This window comes from Lissotriton vulgaris, chromosome 11, assembly GCF_964263255.1.
Source record: "Lissotriton vulgaris chromosome 11, aLisVul1.2, whole genome shotgun sequence".
Lineage (NCBI taxonomy): Eukaryota > Metazoa > Chordata > Amphibia > Caudata > Salamandridae > Lissotriton > Lissotriton vulgaris.
The window spans coordinates 134,767,757-134,782,907 of NC_141699.1; the positions used below are offsets into that span (position 1 = coordinate 134,767,757).

General features: G+C 44.3%; 1 protein-coding gene across 1 annotated transcript in view; it reads right to left on the reverse strand.

Moving 5' to 3' along the window:
- Window positions 1–15,151, reverse strand: part of TCTN2 (tectonic family member 2) — a 229,100-nt gene that overhangs the window by 99,262 nt on the left and 114,687 nt on the right. Inside the window, exon 10 of the mRNA XM_086942904.1 lies at window positions 14,663–14,794. Coding sequence (XP_086799030.1) covers window positions 14,663–14,794 — 132 coding nt within the window. The remainder of the gene's footprint in view (window positions 1–14,662; window positions 14,795–15,151) is intronic.

Sequence of the window (15,151 nt, forward strand, 5' to 3'; positions counted from 1 at the left end):
ACGCAATGGGACTTTATTTCATTCATTCATTCTCTTAAATATCTTAGGGTACAATTTTTACATTTTGTTTTTAACCATACTATCCATTTCAGAGGATATGGGGCTTCCAGGGGCAGGATCTGCTTAATTTTTTATATGACCATTACCTTGCCCTTGTTTAAATCATATTTGGTCCTATTAAAAAGTACTACTAGGATATATGATGATAGTACATAATAATACGACCGAGTAAGAGGTAGCTTTTTTTCTATATCAAAGCAATCACCTAAATTACATAATTTCTACAAGCTGACCTGTTTCATGCAAGTTTGTCATCACTAACAATGATGGGCTATACATATTTACACTATAAAATGTGTCTATTACCACTAAACTAAAATTATGGAGCTATAAATATCACAACACGCAGCGGACGTGCGCAGAGGGCGTGCCGAAGGTGCGCCGAAGGAGCGCCAAAGGCAAGCCCGTCTGCGCCCGTCCGCACCTGGACCGAGCCTAGGGCCATCCCCCTGCCAGTTTCCCTAAAAACAGCCCAGAGGTGACTTTGACTTACGATTCAAAGCAACTTTATTCGTTAAATACATCCCCTCTTTTTTGCCCTCGTATCAAACTTGCCAACCAGCCATATTCCCTCCCTTATGTTTGTCCTAGCTGTTCCTATGTCACTAACAACTATCGTCGCTTACCAACAGATACTCCTTGCAGGAAAGGACTACTGTTTAAACCTTGCATGGCGGCACTAATAAATGCACGTTCCCTGCCCAAGCATAAATATGAAATTTTGAGTTTTATTGAGGACCACAATCTTGATCTTCTTTTCTTAACCGAAACCTGGGGTGATCTCTCCTGTGGACCTGACTTTGTCATTGCAACCCCTGAGGGATTCTCGAACATCAGAATGGACAGACCACCCCCAAAAAAAGGGGGTTGCCTGGCCATTATATATCGTAATAATTTAATAGTACGAATGGAGGTTGTCCCTACCACCATTTGTGAAGCAATTACTTTTACAATTGCCACTCCCCATGCTTTCCCTTTTAAAGGCACGCTTATCTATCATCCTCCAGGACCTCGGGGTGCATTTCTTGCCAATTTGGAAATTTTATTGGAACCATTGGCAGGCGAAAACCAGTATACTATACTGGGTGATTTTAACTTTCACCTAGAGGTGTTGGACAACCTTGACACTGCAGCTCTTTTATCGGAATTGGAAGTAATAGGACTCCCACAACTAGTTTCAGGTCCCACCCATGCTGCGGGTCACCTTCTGGATGGTCTTTTTTCTAGTCATACATCACTCAGGATGAGAGATGGTCTCCCCTTGACATGGACTGACCATTCGGCTATTCTCTTCGATTTATCACTAAAAGATATTCCCTCCCCAACTAAAAACCTCTCATCCATTAACCATTTTAGAGCTTGGAAAAGCATTGATATTCTTGCATATCAGTCATCACTACTAACTTCGCTGCCATCCACTGTGACTGATCATGAGTTAGGAGCTATTAATTACACCAACTGGATTCAGAACACAGTGAATATGACGGTCCCTTTAAAGAAACAATCTATCAATATGGCTTCTAAGCCTGCGCCCTGGTACAATGATGTCCTCAGGCAGGAAAAGCAAAAATGTAGACGTCAGGAACGTAGATGGAGACGAGACTATGACCCAGATCAAAAATCCTGCTACAAAATCATGATGTCTAATTATAAACAACTCATTGTTATGGAAAAAAGTAAATTTTACAGTACCCAAATTAATCTTGCACATGTCTCTGTGAAACAACTCTTTCAGGTAGTCACGCGTCTCTCTGGCCAAGCGACATCTACCCCCATCATAGCTACTCAAGAACTCTGCGATTCCTTAGCGGATCACTTTCAAAGTAAAGTGACTGACATTTATACTCAATTTAAGGCACACACAATCAGTACTGGACATTCACCTTCCCCTCCTAAGGATCATAAGGACTTGGCGTGGTCAGGTTCTATCCCGCCTGACTCAACCTTCCGTCCTTCCTTTCAGAATTTTACTCAGGTCCCGTCAGAACTGGTATCACACCTACTATGCACTACCAATTCTGGCTCGCCGGAAGATCCATGACCCCCTTCCATTGTTAAAATGTTTCCTGACATTATAGGTTCCAAACTCACTGAAATATTTGATGTCATGTTTTCCTCTAACATCTTTCCTTCCATCTGGAAGAAAGCGACTATTAAACCTCTCATTAAGAAGAGTTCTTTAGATCCCTCTAAAGTTGCCAACTATAGACCTATAGCCTGCCTCCCTCTCCCCGCCAAAATTGTTGAAAAGATCATGAATATCCAAATTTCAGATTATATTAATCACAATAATTGTTTGGATAACTCGTAATTTGGATTCCGGAAGGAACACGAGACGGAAACCGCGCTTATCAAAGCTACGGATGAAATCAGGATGACACTCGACGGGGGAGGATCGGCAGTGCTTATCTTGTTGGACCTGTCCGCCGCGTTTGACACGGTCGATCATTCCATCTTGATCGACCGTGTCTCAGCGGTGGGGATCACACATGGTGCTTAGGATCTTATTTCCTCTTTTCTTGCTGATCGAGTACAATCCGTCGCTCTTGGCAATTTCATTTCACCACCTTTTACTCTCCCTTGCGGTGTCCCCCAGGAATCCTCGCCAAGTCCAACACTATTTAACATCTATGTGTCGGACTTGGCGAGGGTCATTAAATCCCATCACCTGGCGGTGACATCCTATGCTGATGACACCCAGATTGTCTTGGCTATTAATAAAAAAGGAGATAAAGTGGCTTCTAATTTTAATTCAGGAATTCTAGCAATAAGTGACTGGATGTCCACAAATTGCCTGAAGCTTAACACCGATAAAACGGAGGTGATGGTGTTTGGTAATCTCTCCCCAGTTTGGTCACCCACTTGGTGGCCTGCTGCTCTTGGACCAACTCCATCTCCAGTGGCCAAGGCAAGAAATCTTGGGGTCATACTGGACACTAAACTTACACTTATGCACCATGTTATGCTGTGGTGTCATCCTCATTCTACAAAATAAGAATGATCAAAAAACTCCTCCCTTACCTTCCCATGAGTATGGCCAGGACTTTGGTCAGTGCATTAGTGATATCTTGCATTGATTACTGTAACGGGCTCTTAGTCAATGCTCAGCAAGGAGTCATAAAAAAACTACAGTTGGTGCAGAATGCTGCGGCTAGATTGATCACTGCGACCCCCAAGTTTACCCCTATTTCCAGCACTATTGAACAGCTTCACTGGTTGCCAGTAAAGAAAAGAACTAAATTTAAGGCACTTTGTATTGCCTATAAAGCAATTCACTCCCTAGGACCTGCTTTCCTAAAAGATGCCTTTTGCCCTCACACCCCTGTAAGATCCCTCCGCTCATCTACTGCCTGTCTTGTGCAGGTCCCAAGGACTAAGAAAGTCTCCTGGGGTGACAGGTCCTTTGTAGTGACTGCCACCAAACTTTGGAACAGTCTTCCAAGCCAAATTAAAACCTGCACTTCTCTTCTTTCCTTTCGCAAACAGATAAAAACTTGGCTTTTTAAACAGTAATCATTTCATGGACAGCATAGAGGACACACAGCGCCGAGACACCCTCGGGTATTTGCGCGCTTAACAAATTTTCTAAAATAAAAAATAAAATAAAAAAACATCTACAGAGCTCAAATGTATACGGGAAGTCTATGTTTTAAAATCTCAATCAATAGAACATGGCAAAGGGACCAAGCCCCATTTATCCAGTATCTTGGATTGAGAAGAAAATGAGTTACTTACCTGTAACTGCTGTTATTCAGTATTGGTATCTTTCATAGATTCACATGTTTGATTCTTCCTTGTTGTTGAAGTGGGAGTCCCATGGTGCCATAATAAAGCAGTATGATCGCTATCATAGGCTATAATAGCAATGTAAAAGTCAGTTTAATAGACTATCTTTGTCCTTTTTAAAAAAAAGGATTAAACTTAAACTATGACAAATCAAGTGACAGCACCCTCTAGAACACTCCCAACACAGGCGGAGTCCCTCAGATTTTAAAGCACAAGTGGGAGTAAATAATACAGTTATAAGGGGAGCCTCCTAGGGGAGGAGGGTTAGTCGCATGTCAATCTATGAAAGATGCAAATACTGGATAACTGCAGCTACAGGTAAGTAACTTATTTTCGTATTCAGTATTGGATCTTTTATAGATTCACATGCTTAAATCAGAATAGCAAGGAGTGTTGTAGGAAATGTACGTACCCTTACATGATGCCGGGTAAAAATAATACACTGTTGTAGCAGTTCAAATAGAGTTAAAGCGTACATAAATATATATATAAATATATATATATATAATATATATATATAAAACCATAACCATATATATATATATATATATATATATATATATATATGAGCAAATGTCCCAAGCGGGGGGGGGGGGGGGGGGGGGGGAGAGCGTTCTCTAGCCGCGCTATACTTTTCGAATCAAGATCCTCATCAAAGATCTCATCAAAGAAGACGCCGCGCACCACTTCAAGTTGGTTTAAGTTCTTTATTTTCTGTAGGTTTCTCCCACCTACGACTTTACCAGTCCCTGATCACGGTATACTAACAGTAGTCCCTTGTTTGTTTTGCAGAGTGGGCTAAAGAACGGTGATGGATTAAACCCAGATCTGTTGACTGTGTGCGAGTGTTTGATTGGTTCAGATGCTCCGTCCATCCCCACCCCCTTTTGTACCGCTTTGGCCGACATAAGTTGGCAGGGTATGCTCAGACGTGAGTCCCTGGAATATTTTGAAAAGTGATGGTGTAATAGGAAGGGATCTATCTAGTTATCCTAAAATCACCTACAGAAAAAATAGATCACTGAAGGATCTTGTTGTACGTAGTCACTTTTATTCTATTGTCAGGTCACCACGACTTGGGAACCTCACTGGGATTTTCCCATGTTAACAATGTAAAGCCTGCAAATCTAGTGCTAAAGTGGTTTCTTATATAATACCAGGAACATCTAGAACAAGACGCATCAACAAAGTTTTGACCTGCACAAGTCCTTTTTGCGTTTACTGCTTAGAATGTCTGTGCAAACTTCAGTATATTGGAAGTTCAATCCATCCAGTGAAGTAAAGAATACTCGAACAGCCAGAGCCATCCAACATAACGAACCTAACTACCCCGTTGCTAGACACTTTGCGCAAAAACATCAGAGTGACCGCAACCTTCTAAAATTCTTTTGTCTAGATCAAGTTCCCACAAAAGATAGGGGTGGAAACAGGGAGTTACAATTGCGGAGATTGGATTCAAGATTTATTATAGATCTGCAAACCAAGACTCCCAGAGGGCTAAACACTGAAGAGGAACTAGCCATACATCTAGGATAGTTCATCCAAACAATGTATATAGACAATTGGCTCTGTATTATCGCGGATTTTTTCAAATTTATTTGATCTGATAAAAATTATGAATATCTCAATGAAATGTATAAGTATTAATTGTAGTAGATTTTTGTTGTAATCATGTGTGGGCACAATTTGGATGTGCAATATTGCCCATCCAGGGCTTAAAAACTTTTTGACTTTTTTGTTGAAACTAAGTGGAACCGATACAAAACATCAAGTGATATTCAAGAAATGCCCATCTAGGGCTTAATAATTGTTTGTGCAAACTGCTATGGTCATTATCAATATAAGTGTAAAATGTATGTAATTTTAACTCACTACAAGATGGCCTCCGTAATTTGACTATTAACTCTAGTCCTTCTTTTATGTTGATTACTGAGAGGAAGTGACATCTTTTTTGAATGAATAGTGTAATTATATTTAAGAATGGTACAAACACTAAAATGATAGCAGTTAAAAAAGGCGCGATGCCGAAACGCGTCCTGTTTTTTGGTTGTGAATCACGATAATAAAATACTGAAAGAAAATATTATTAAAATACAAGTTCTTAAAATTCATTAGTAACACAACCATAGAGGGACTTATTACACATGTCACATAGCCAGAGACTTTTAACTCCCAAGTGATGAGATTATACTACCATCAGTCTACTTCTAATTGTCCATGCCCAACCTAAAAATTTGGCCACAGCAATGTATACAGGTGGCTTGGAACAAGTACGAATTATTCTGACAGCAGCCGACCCACTCCTAGTGCCCAACGATCTGCACATAGGGCGTAACCAGATCCAGCGGGGTGCTGCATACACAGGACATTCAAACAGTAAGTGATTAATGGTTTCAATGGGGGCAAGGCAGGCCGGACAGCCAAGCCTGCCCCCACTGGTCCATCTGTTGGTAAACGCTCTTACTGGCAAGATCCCAATTCTCATTTGAAAGTAGAGCTTGCAATCTAGCGGTTTAGTAATGACGTCCCAAAATGCTTCAAAGAAGGTCCCATCTTTAAAGTCCAGAAACCTGCCAGTCAAGGAAAGAGGAGCAATATTTCTAAAGGTTTTAGAGGCCACGGACTTCCAGTACAGGTCTTTTAGGACCTTCTTGGGAGGAAATTCAGCGTTCACCGGGTCTTCCCACAATTCCCCAAGGCCTAGGTCCCTTAATAGTCCCAGAATATTAACTAGCCACTTAATCTTATTGGAAGTGTCACACCTGATTACGTCCAACAAATATATATATATATTAGTTAGTTAAGCTTTATTTCGATATAAAAACATATCATAAAAGCAACACATCACATCAATTAAAAGACATTTTTAGCACAGTCAATACAATGACCGACAAAATCAACATTGAATATTTTAAAAAGCGATCAATAATAATTTTAAGAGAGGCCGAAAAGAGGGAAGGGCATGTTACTAGATCAACAGCTTTTTTGCAGTTCTAATACGCCAAGCCCAGCCTAGGAATTTTGCCATACAGCAGGCGAAGAAAGGTCTTGCATCTGTGCGCAGTATGCGCAGGGCTTCCAGATGAGATCTCGTTCCCAGGCTCCTACATAGGGGCTTCAACCACAACCTTCTAGGCATTGCATAGGTATTGCACTCGAACAACAGGTGCGCAACGGACTCAACCCTCGTATCGCAAAAGGGACAAAATGGTACAGTTTGTAAGGGTGGTTTCCAGGTCGAGGTAAACTGGCCCAGAGGGAGTACCCCCACCCTGAATTTGATGTACAGAGATCTGTCGCCTGAATTGTGAATTAAATCCAAATAGGGTTCCCTGAAAGGGAGCTCTTTGATTAACAAAAACTGGGCAACAGATTTGCAGTGATTTGGATTGCACATTCTTTCGTTGTCCACCCATGACCAGTACACCTTTTTTAGCAGTTGTTTTGAGGGAGCTGATTTGTTGCCCCAAGCATCTCCTAGACCCAGTTTATAAAGGAGGCACTTGACTTCCCTAAGCCAGGTGATCTTATAGCAGCCCGGAAGGGACAGGAGATCTTCTAGAGCATCTGCGTAACTGCAGAGTTCAGGGACATTCCATATTCTGGACCATAATAAAAGGGGACGTAATTTTGCATGGTCACATATTGGGCGGGAGCCCGCATCTAGCAAAAGGGGGATTGTGGGAGTACTGTGGGGCAGCCTCATAAGGTCTTTATGAAAATTGTTATCGAGGGAGGCCAAGGTGTCAACTCTCTGAGTGCCCCACAGTTCTGCACCGTATAGTGCTGCGCTTACAACCCTTGCCCTATAAATATCTAGAAGTGCCCCAATAGGTTTTAATGATGAGGCACGCTGTTCATTAAGCAGGGCTCCTGCTACCCTCTTATGAGCAAGAAACACCTTCTGATGGTGTGCCTTCCAGCTCATAGAGTCGGAAAGTCGTATGCCCAAGTAATCGAATTCCTTGACTCTCTCCAAAGGGACGGAGTCTAGAACGGGGGGAGCAACGGATTTCTTGGGGGGGTTAAGGACAAGAAACTTGGTCTTACCTATATTTATAGCCAGACCTTTGTCGTCACAAAAGGTCTTGAAGCTAGAGAGCAGTTTTTGGATGCCCGCTGGTGACTTGGAAATTAGAAGGGTATCATCCGCAAATAGGAGCGTCGGGATTTTCTTCCCCGCCAGGGAGGGTGCATCCGATGGATGTTGAAGGAGATGCTCCACCACTCCGTTAACATAGAGAGAGAACAGAGTGGGGGCAAGCACGCAACCCTGGCGGACGCCCCTATTTACCGGGATGCAAGATGTTTTTCCCCCTGGGAACCCCATCTAATTTGGGCAAAATTGCTATCGTGAAATTTTATGAGTAAGGCCAGCAAATAAGGCGGTAAGCCTAACCCATTGAGGACATTCCACAGTAATGCTCGTGGGACCAGGTCGAAGGCTGTACGCAGGTCTATAAAGACCAAGTACAAACTGCCCCCTCCCAGCACCACTACTTTCCAATAAATCATTAGAAGGCGAAATGTCTGCTCGAAGGTGCCAGTCCCCGTTCTAAAGCCTGCTTGAAAATCAGACAAAATCTGGTTTTCCTCTGCCCACTGCAAAATCCTGGTCAGTACTACTTTACCCGCGACCTTTTGGGTTGAATCCAGCAAACTAATGGGGCGATAGTTTGCCGGATCGTCCCTGGAACCTTTCTTAAAAATAGGGACCACTTCCGCACCCCTCCAAGAATCAGGGAAAGAGCCTCCCAACAGGACCTCATTTAGGAGAGAAGCAATCAATCTGCTCCACCATGCTGGATAGGACTTTAGCAAATCGCCCGGAATCCCATCAGGGCCTGCAGCCTTATTGGGTACAATGCCCTTAATTGCCCTTTCTACCTCCTGTCTAGAGAATAAACCATCGCTACTTGTAAGATCAGCTGTGGGGCAAGGTAAAGGAGCCAGAATATGGTGAGATGCCCCCAATGGAGCAGAGTACAGCTTTGAGAAGTGTTCCAACCATACATCACCGGGGATATTACAGGTTAGCTGCTGATCGATAGGCTTGTCCCTGGCTCTTAGCAGATCCCAAAACTCCTTGGCATTTTTCCTTGTGCTTGCTTCTGCTAGCTCCCGCCAGAAGTTTAGATCATGAGCCTCTTTTGCTTCTGCCACAGCTTTTTTGTAGAGTTTCCTCGCAGCTCTTATTCTGGTTGGTACTTGGTTCTTTACTGCAGAGATAAGTGCCCCCTTCGCTGCTCGACATTTAGAGGAGTACCACTTGTCTCTGGCCCTGGAGACACCTTTCAGACCCACCCTGGTACTGGATTGGGAAATAATAAACAAGTCACTCAAAGCCGCTATGGTCTCTGTAAATAGTGGTAAGGTCTTTTTACTAGTGGGGCTTAAGGCATCAAGCCTGGAATCCACCTCTAACAGGATGGACCCGGCTTGTGCCATCCTTGCTTCGTCCGCCGAGACTCTTGCCCACTTCAGGCGCCTCCCGCAGTTTGAGGGAACGATTTCATGTGATGTTTTCCACTTATGGTCTGAAGTGTTTTGGGTCCCATCCTGCCAAGGAAAAGTAATGGATAGGGAGAGTGGGTTATTATCACTGTCACAAGACACAATGACCTCCATGTCTTGGTGGAAAGACCAAAGATTGTAATTAAGCATAATGAAATCGATTCTGGAAGATCGCCCCGTCCTGTTGTATGTATGAGCTCCCATAAGGTCCGATTTAGAGCGACCATTGGCTGGTCTCAGATTGTGTTCAAGGCAAAGGGCGTTAATGTCTATCGCGCTTTGTGTCCATTTGGGGATCGGGTCAAGGGTTAGGATAGGGATACCTCTCCTTGAGTCCTCTTCAAAGGTATCCAGAATATCTTCCCTGGCCAATGGCTCAAAGCAGCAGTTAAAATCGCCAGCAAGAAGGACATAGGAGTCAATGTTACAGGAAGCTAACTCGCTGCTTAGGCCTGTTGAAGTTAAACGTGATGTCCCACCACTAGAACCCCTCAAATAAATGTTAAAGATTTCTAGATTCCTCCCTCCTTTACGATGTATTGTTATCCATTGAAGGTCAGGAGATTTAGTGGACCTTTGGGTAACACTTAACCTTAGAGCGATGCTGACCCAAATCAAAAGACCGCCGGACGGGCGACCTTTGGAGCCAAGTTGTTGAACGGCTGGAACAAAGTAGGTTGAGAAACCTACTCTGTGTCTGGGATCTTGGCACCAGGTTTCCTGTAGGAGGCAGATGCTGTAGGGTTCTAGGAAGGCAATCCATTCAGGACTATCAAAGTTGCGGGCAAGCCCAGCCACATTCCAGCTTAAGATCTTTATCAACGGCGCACCCGGGGTAAGGTGAAAATGTGGAAAAGTAGGTAAGGGAGAATTAGACACAGCCCCTCTGGAGATCCTTACACGAAGTTCAGACTGCTGGTGATTGGGAGCCGTGGTTGTGTCAGTCAGCTTCCTCTCTGCTGGGACCATTTGGATTAGTGGTCGAGGAGTCATGCTGGGTGGATCCGGCCGGTCTTCCAAACCTTGGAGGTCTGAAGTGTTTGGAACCATCATCCCTTCCTCAATGGCTAAACTGTTTGCAGACCCTACTGAACCTACTAAGGGGTCAGAGGGTAAGTGTTCGGTTAGCCCTGGCGTAAGTAGTGATAGTGGTTTTCCCAGTTGGTATTGGGCATGCTGGCTAGAGAGTCAATCTACCTCTTCCAGGCCACCATATCTATTTGAGGTTGGGAGGCCATTCCAGTGTGGAAGAGTATGGTTGTGGGTATTAGAGTGGCTCTTCCATGGTTGATGCTGCACCAAAGTCCAATCGTCCGCCAGGGTGTGTCGGGGGCGCGGTGGATAGAAAAAGGACAGAGGCCTGGGTATAACCGGGGACCCTTCACTACTAGGCCAGGAACAGATGAACTGTGCTGTATGTGGATCCTCAAAGGACACCACTATACAGTCCCCAGGACTGGTTTTCTTTGATGGGCCCACCCAGGGAGTTCTTCGAACCATCAGGACTCTGCTTCTCCGGCCGTTGGGGATAGGTCTGTTTACATTAAGCCAATACATTATCTTGTTTTTCAGCGACCAATGATTCTCATATTGGCCTGCACCAATCTGGGGGACACCCGTTAATACTACCACATAGTCTTTGGCTTCTGGGGGAAGGTCAATGTACCCCCCTCTGAAGTTGTCCTTTATGGGGGGGTCCTGTACTTCGCTCGGGATGGGTTTAGGGTGCGCGCCAGATTTAGGCTTTCCTGTTGGAGGCTTGAGAGCCCGTTGGGGAGCCTTAGGTTTGGTGGTAGTGGAAATTTGGTCCACGGCCACAGTCCTCGGCTTAGGAATCGGTCGTATAGTGGCTGGGACTGAGGGCGGGGCATTCTGGGCTTGGGTGGTAGGGGTTAGTGGAATTGGGTCTGCTGCAGGATAGCCCTGATTTTCAAGACTTCTCAAGCCGAGAGTGGCCAGGGCAATAATGCTCTTTTCCATCTCGAGCAAATTGTTTTCTATTCTTGAGAGTCTGAGGTCAAGAGGGGAAAGGAGTTTTTTTAAGGTTTCCCAGACCAGATCTATAAATTCCCTTTCATTCTTACCCAACCCTTTAGCCTGTGAGCCCTCAACCTTTTGGATGGTGGTAGAGGAGGTGGCATCTAACTCCACAGTCCCTCCCTCACTTGGGCGCTGCGACCTTGGGTTTTGCTCTAATTTTGCGATAGGTGGCAATACTCTTGTCTTGGATAGATGTTGTGGGACCGCAATTTTCGCCTTTTTACGGGAATAGGCAGAACGTGAACGGCGCTTTCTTTTGGGTAGTTTGCCACTAATGATGGTCGGGGATGCCTGGGGGTTAGGAATTGGTTTCTGAGCGCAGGAAGCAACCGATAGATTCGCTTCGTCTGCGTTAGAGTGGTGCTCTACCGGTGAGGCGGGGATGGAGCAAATCGAAGTCCGATGGACATCAGCCTGTGTAACTACACATTGGGGGATGGTAGGGCGCTCCGGGGTAACCGAAGCAGCTATGTGGCCTAGGGAGGATTTTTTAGAGAGCGCTATAACTTGGGACAGTCTTCTAGCGGCTACCAATTCTAGAGAGACCCGAGTTTGAAGTTTGGATATTTCGTGATCGATAGCCATATTAGTACGGGTGATAAAGTCATCCATGGGGCCACTGATTTGCGGGCCAACCTTGGAGGCCTTACTCCGTGTTACCCTGGTACTCATGTCTTTTGGGACAAGGGGTAATCGCCTAACAGCCAGAGTGAAATAATAATAAGAACTGTTTTACGGATGTATACTTAATGAAGGGAGCGTGAAAAATGGCGAAAGAGGGTGGGCCAGTCCAGTCCGCTCAGTCCTCGAACGGCCTCAAACGGCCCGCTCTTAGCCCGGTCTTCGCCCCGAGCTGCGTCCCGCGCTGCGGGAGTCTAGTGAAATAATATAGGTGAGTGTAAAGGGCAGGGGGCGGGCCAGCGGGGAGAGCGGACCGGATGCTGTGTCCGTGGTCTCGCAGGGACTCCTGGTTACTGGAGAACCCGCACGCTCGCAGCCCCGCCGAGCCTCTCGCCCTTACCTCTGCCTTTCCTGCTTTCCTGTTCCTGTTGCCAGTAGGTAGAAATCAGCTTCCTCCTTTGCGACGCGGCACCCGCGAAGCGGGTGCGGCGAGGATTTGGCTCTTTGGACAAGCCTCTGTGGTCAATGGAGTCTCGCAGCAACGCCTCTACTCAGCGCGAAGATTGCCCCAACAGGTGATGGTAGATAGCGCCTTTAATGACACAGGGAAGGTGGGGGCGGGCCAGCGGGGAGAGCGGACCGGATGCTGTGTCTGTGGTCTCGCAGGGACTCCTGGTTACTGGAGTCCCCGCACGCTCGCAGCCCCGCCGAGCCTCTCGCCCTTACCTCTGCCTTTCCTGCTTTCCTGTTCCTGTTGCCAGTAGGTAGAAATCAGCTTCCTCCTTTGCGACGCGGCACCCGCGAAGCGGGTGCGGCGAAGATTTGGCTCTTTGGACAAGCCTCTGTGGTCAAGGGAGTCTCGCAGCAACGCCTCTACTCAGCGCGAAGATATACCAAATGTAACGAGCGAAAACAAAACAACTCCACGAGCCCACTGATCAGGTATCAGAATTTACCTCCAGGTGCTAGAGCAGGAGTCATAAGCTCAAATATGTAAGTTCTTTGAGGAGAATTATTTCTATTTCCCCTTTTAAGAACTGTCCTTTATAGACCAGGGGTATGTATTTTCTAAGGATCACCAGGAAGCATTTTGATTGCAGTGCTCTGTTTATCTGCCCTTATGAAGCGGTCAAAGAAGTGTCACTGTCCTCTTGAGAGCTGCTTCAGAATCCATAAGAGCCGTTTTCTTTTGAGGGCTAGATCGAAGAACACAATCTTTGGGTGTTTGAAGGGGGGGAGAGTAGATTAAAGATGGCTCCTGCTGCAACTGCCGTAAGGTCAAGAGCCCCTTTTAAAGGCATGTTAAGTCACAGTAGTAATAATAATAAAGTTTTACTATATCAAAGGTAGATACCTGAGCAGAGCTCAGGGAGGCTCCGTGCACATGATAGGTGGTAAAAAATCTGAGGGACTCAGCCTTTGTTGGGAGTGTTCTAGAGGGTGCGGTCGCCTGATTGGTTATGGTTTAAGTATAGTCCTTTTTAGAAAAAAGGACAAGGATAGGGTATTAATATGACTTTTCCATTGCCATTACAGCCTATGATAGTGATACATACTGCTTTGTTATGGTACTGTGTGACTCCCACTTCGAAGATGGGGAAGATTTAAGCATGTGAATCTATAAAAGATCCAATACTGGATAACAGTAAATTCCTGTATAGATAATAAAGTCTGTTACCTCTATCTTTATATCTACTTATTCACCATTAAAAAGTCTTTCTTTTTTGCGAGGAAACGAAAACATATGTATTTACATTTTTTTTTTTTTTTTTAACAACTGTCCGACACCTGCCTGCTTTTTTCAGTCCGATTAAGGGCTTCTACAAAATAGTCACTTGGGGTAGGCCGAGCATTGATCGGTTAAGAGGGGAGTGCGGTTTAAGACTGCTGATTAGCATGTATGTTTTTAACTGACATTATCGCCAAGTATTAGTTTATTATGTATGGTTCTAGGAGGAGTAATCCCATAGTGGTCATATAAATACAGCAACCTTTTGTCACACATTTTCCAAAATGAGGAGGACACATTTTTCCTAAATAAATGAACAAATAGTATAAGTAGGCATCTATATTTTCCTATTTCCTGATCATTTCTTCAAGAAAATTGGTTTGGAAGGTACACTGTAACCAATGCTTTATCACTTCAGCGGCAAAAAGGATTGAGTTGTCCACTGCTCATTGCTCAAGGCATGAAAAGGCCCAAACAGGCTTTGTGCAAGTAGCCAGGGTCTTAGTCTTAGTTAGTCGTCTGAACTTGCTCGACTCCCTGTGATTATGTTGCAATTGATGGCAACAAATGCATGAAAGTATGGGAAACATGGTTCCTATATTTGAAACGGCATGAGTTTGTGTAATGCAAGGCGATGGACGAGAGATCATAAGAAATGTACTACCCACCCGAAACAAAATTCACTCAGATCCAAGAGAAGAAAATATTGAACTCAACACAAGTCTAGGCCTCAAAACAAACCCATTTCTCATAAACTGGAGGATGAAAATATTAGTTGCGGTTCAGAGAAAGAGGGTCCAAATCTAGCAAATCCAAATTTCCTCAGTAAAATCTAAGCTGGTCTATGACGTAAGTTGTAAGAGTGCATTTGTTGCACCACATGCAAATGAATTGTTTGAAAAAAGAAATTACCACTTTCATTCAAGCAGATATTAATCAAGCTGACTGCCACGGTTATAGCCTTTATTTCATTCCTCTCCCACATAAATGTGTAATTGGCCTCCACAGTCACATTCACACATGAATTTGTGAGTGCACCACCTCCTGCAAAGACAGAAATGATTTCTTTTAGTATATTACTTACAGGTGTATAACTAGTTTTCAAAACAATGCATTCCAAATTCTTACAGAGAACAAAGATGCAGGGTAGAAATTAGACTATTTCACAAGTATTATTTCACTGCTAACCAATTTACATCCGTAAAACATTGTGTTCACATTTGAGACAAACATTTTACGAACATGGTGATCTTCAAACTAAGCTCACAACTAAAGTTGGCTTCCTCAAAGATTTTCAGCCCTCGTACGAGTATTACGTTTACATTTGTTAAACAAATAACTGAATACAAAATCAAATGAAAATAAATAAAGACGAAATTACACCAAAACCGGACTTTCCCA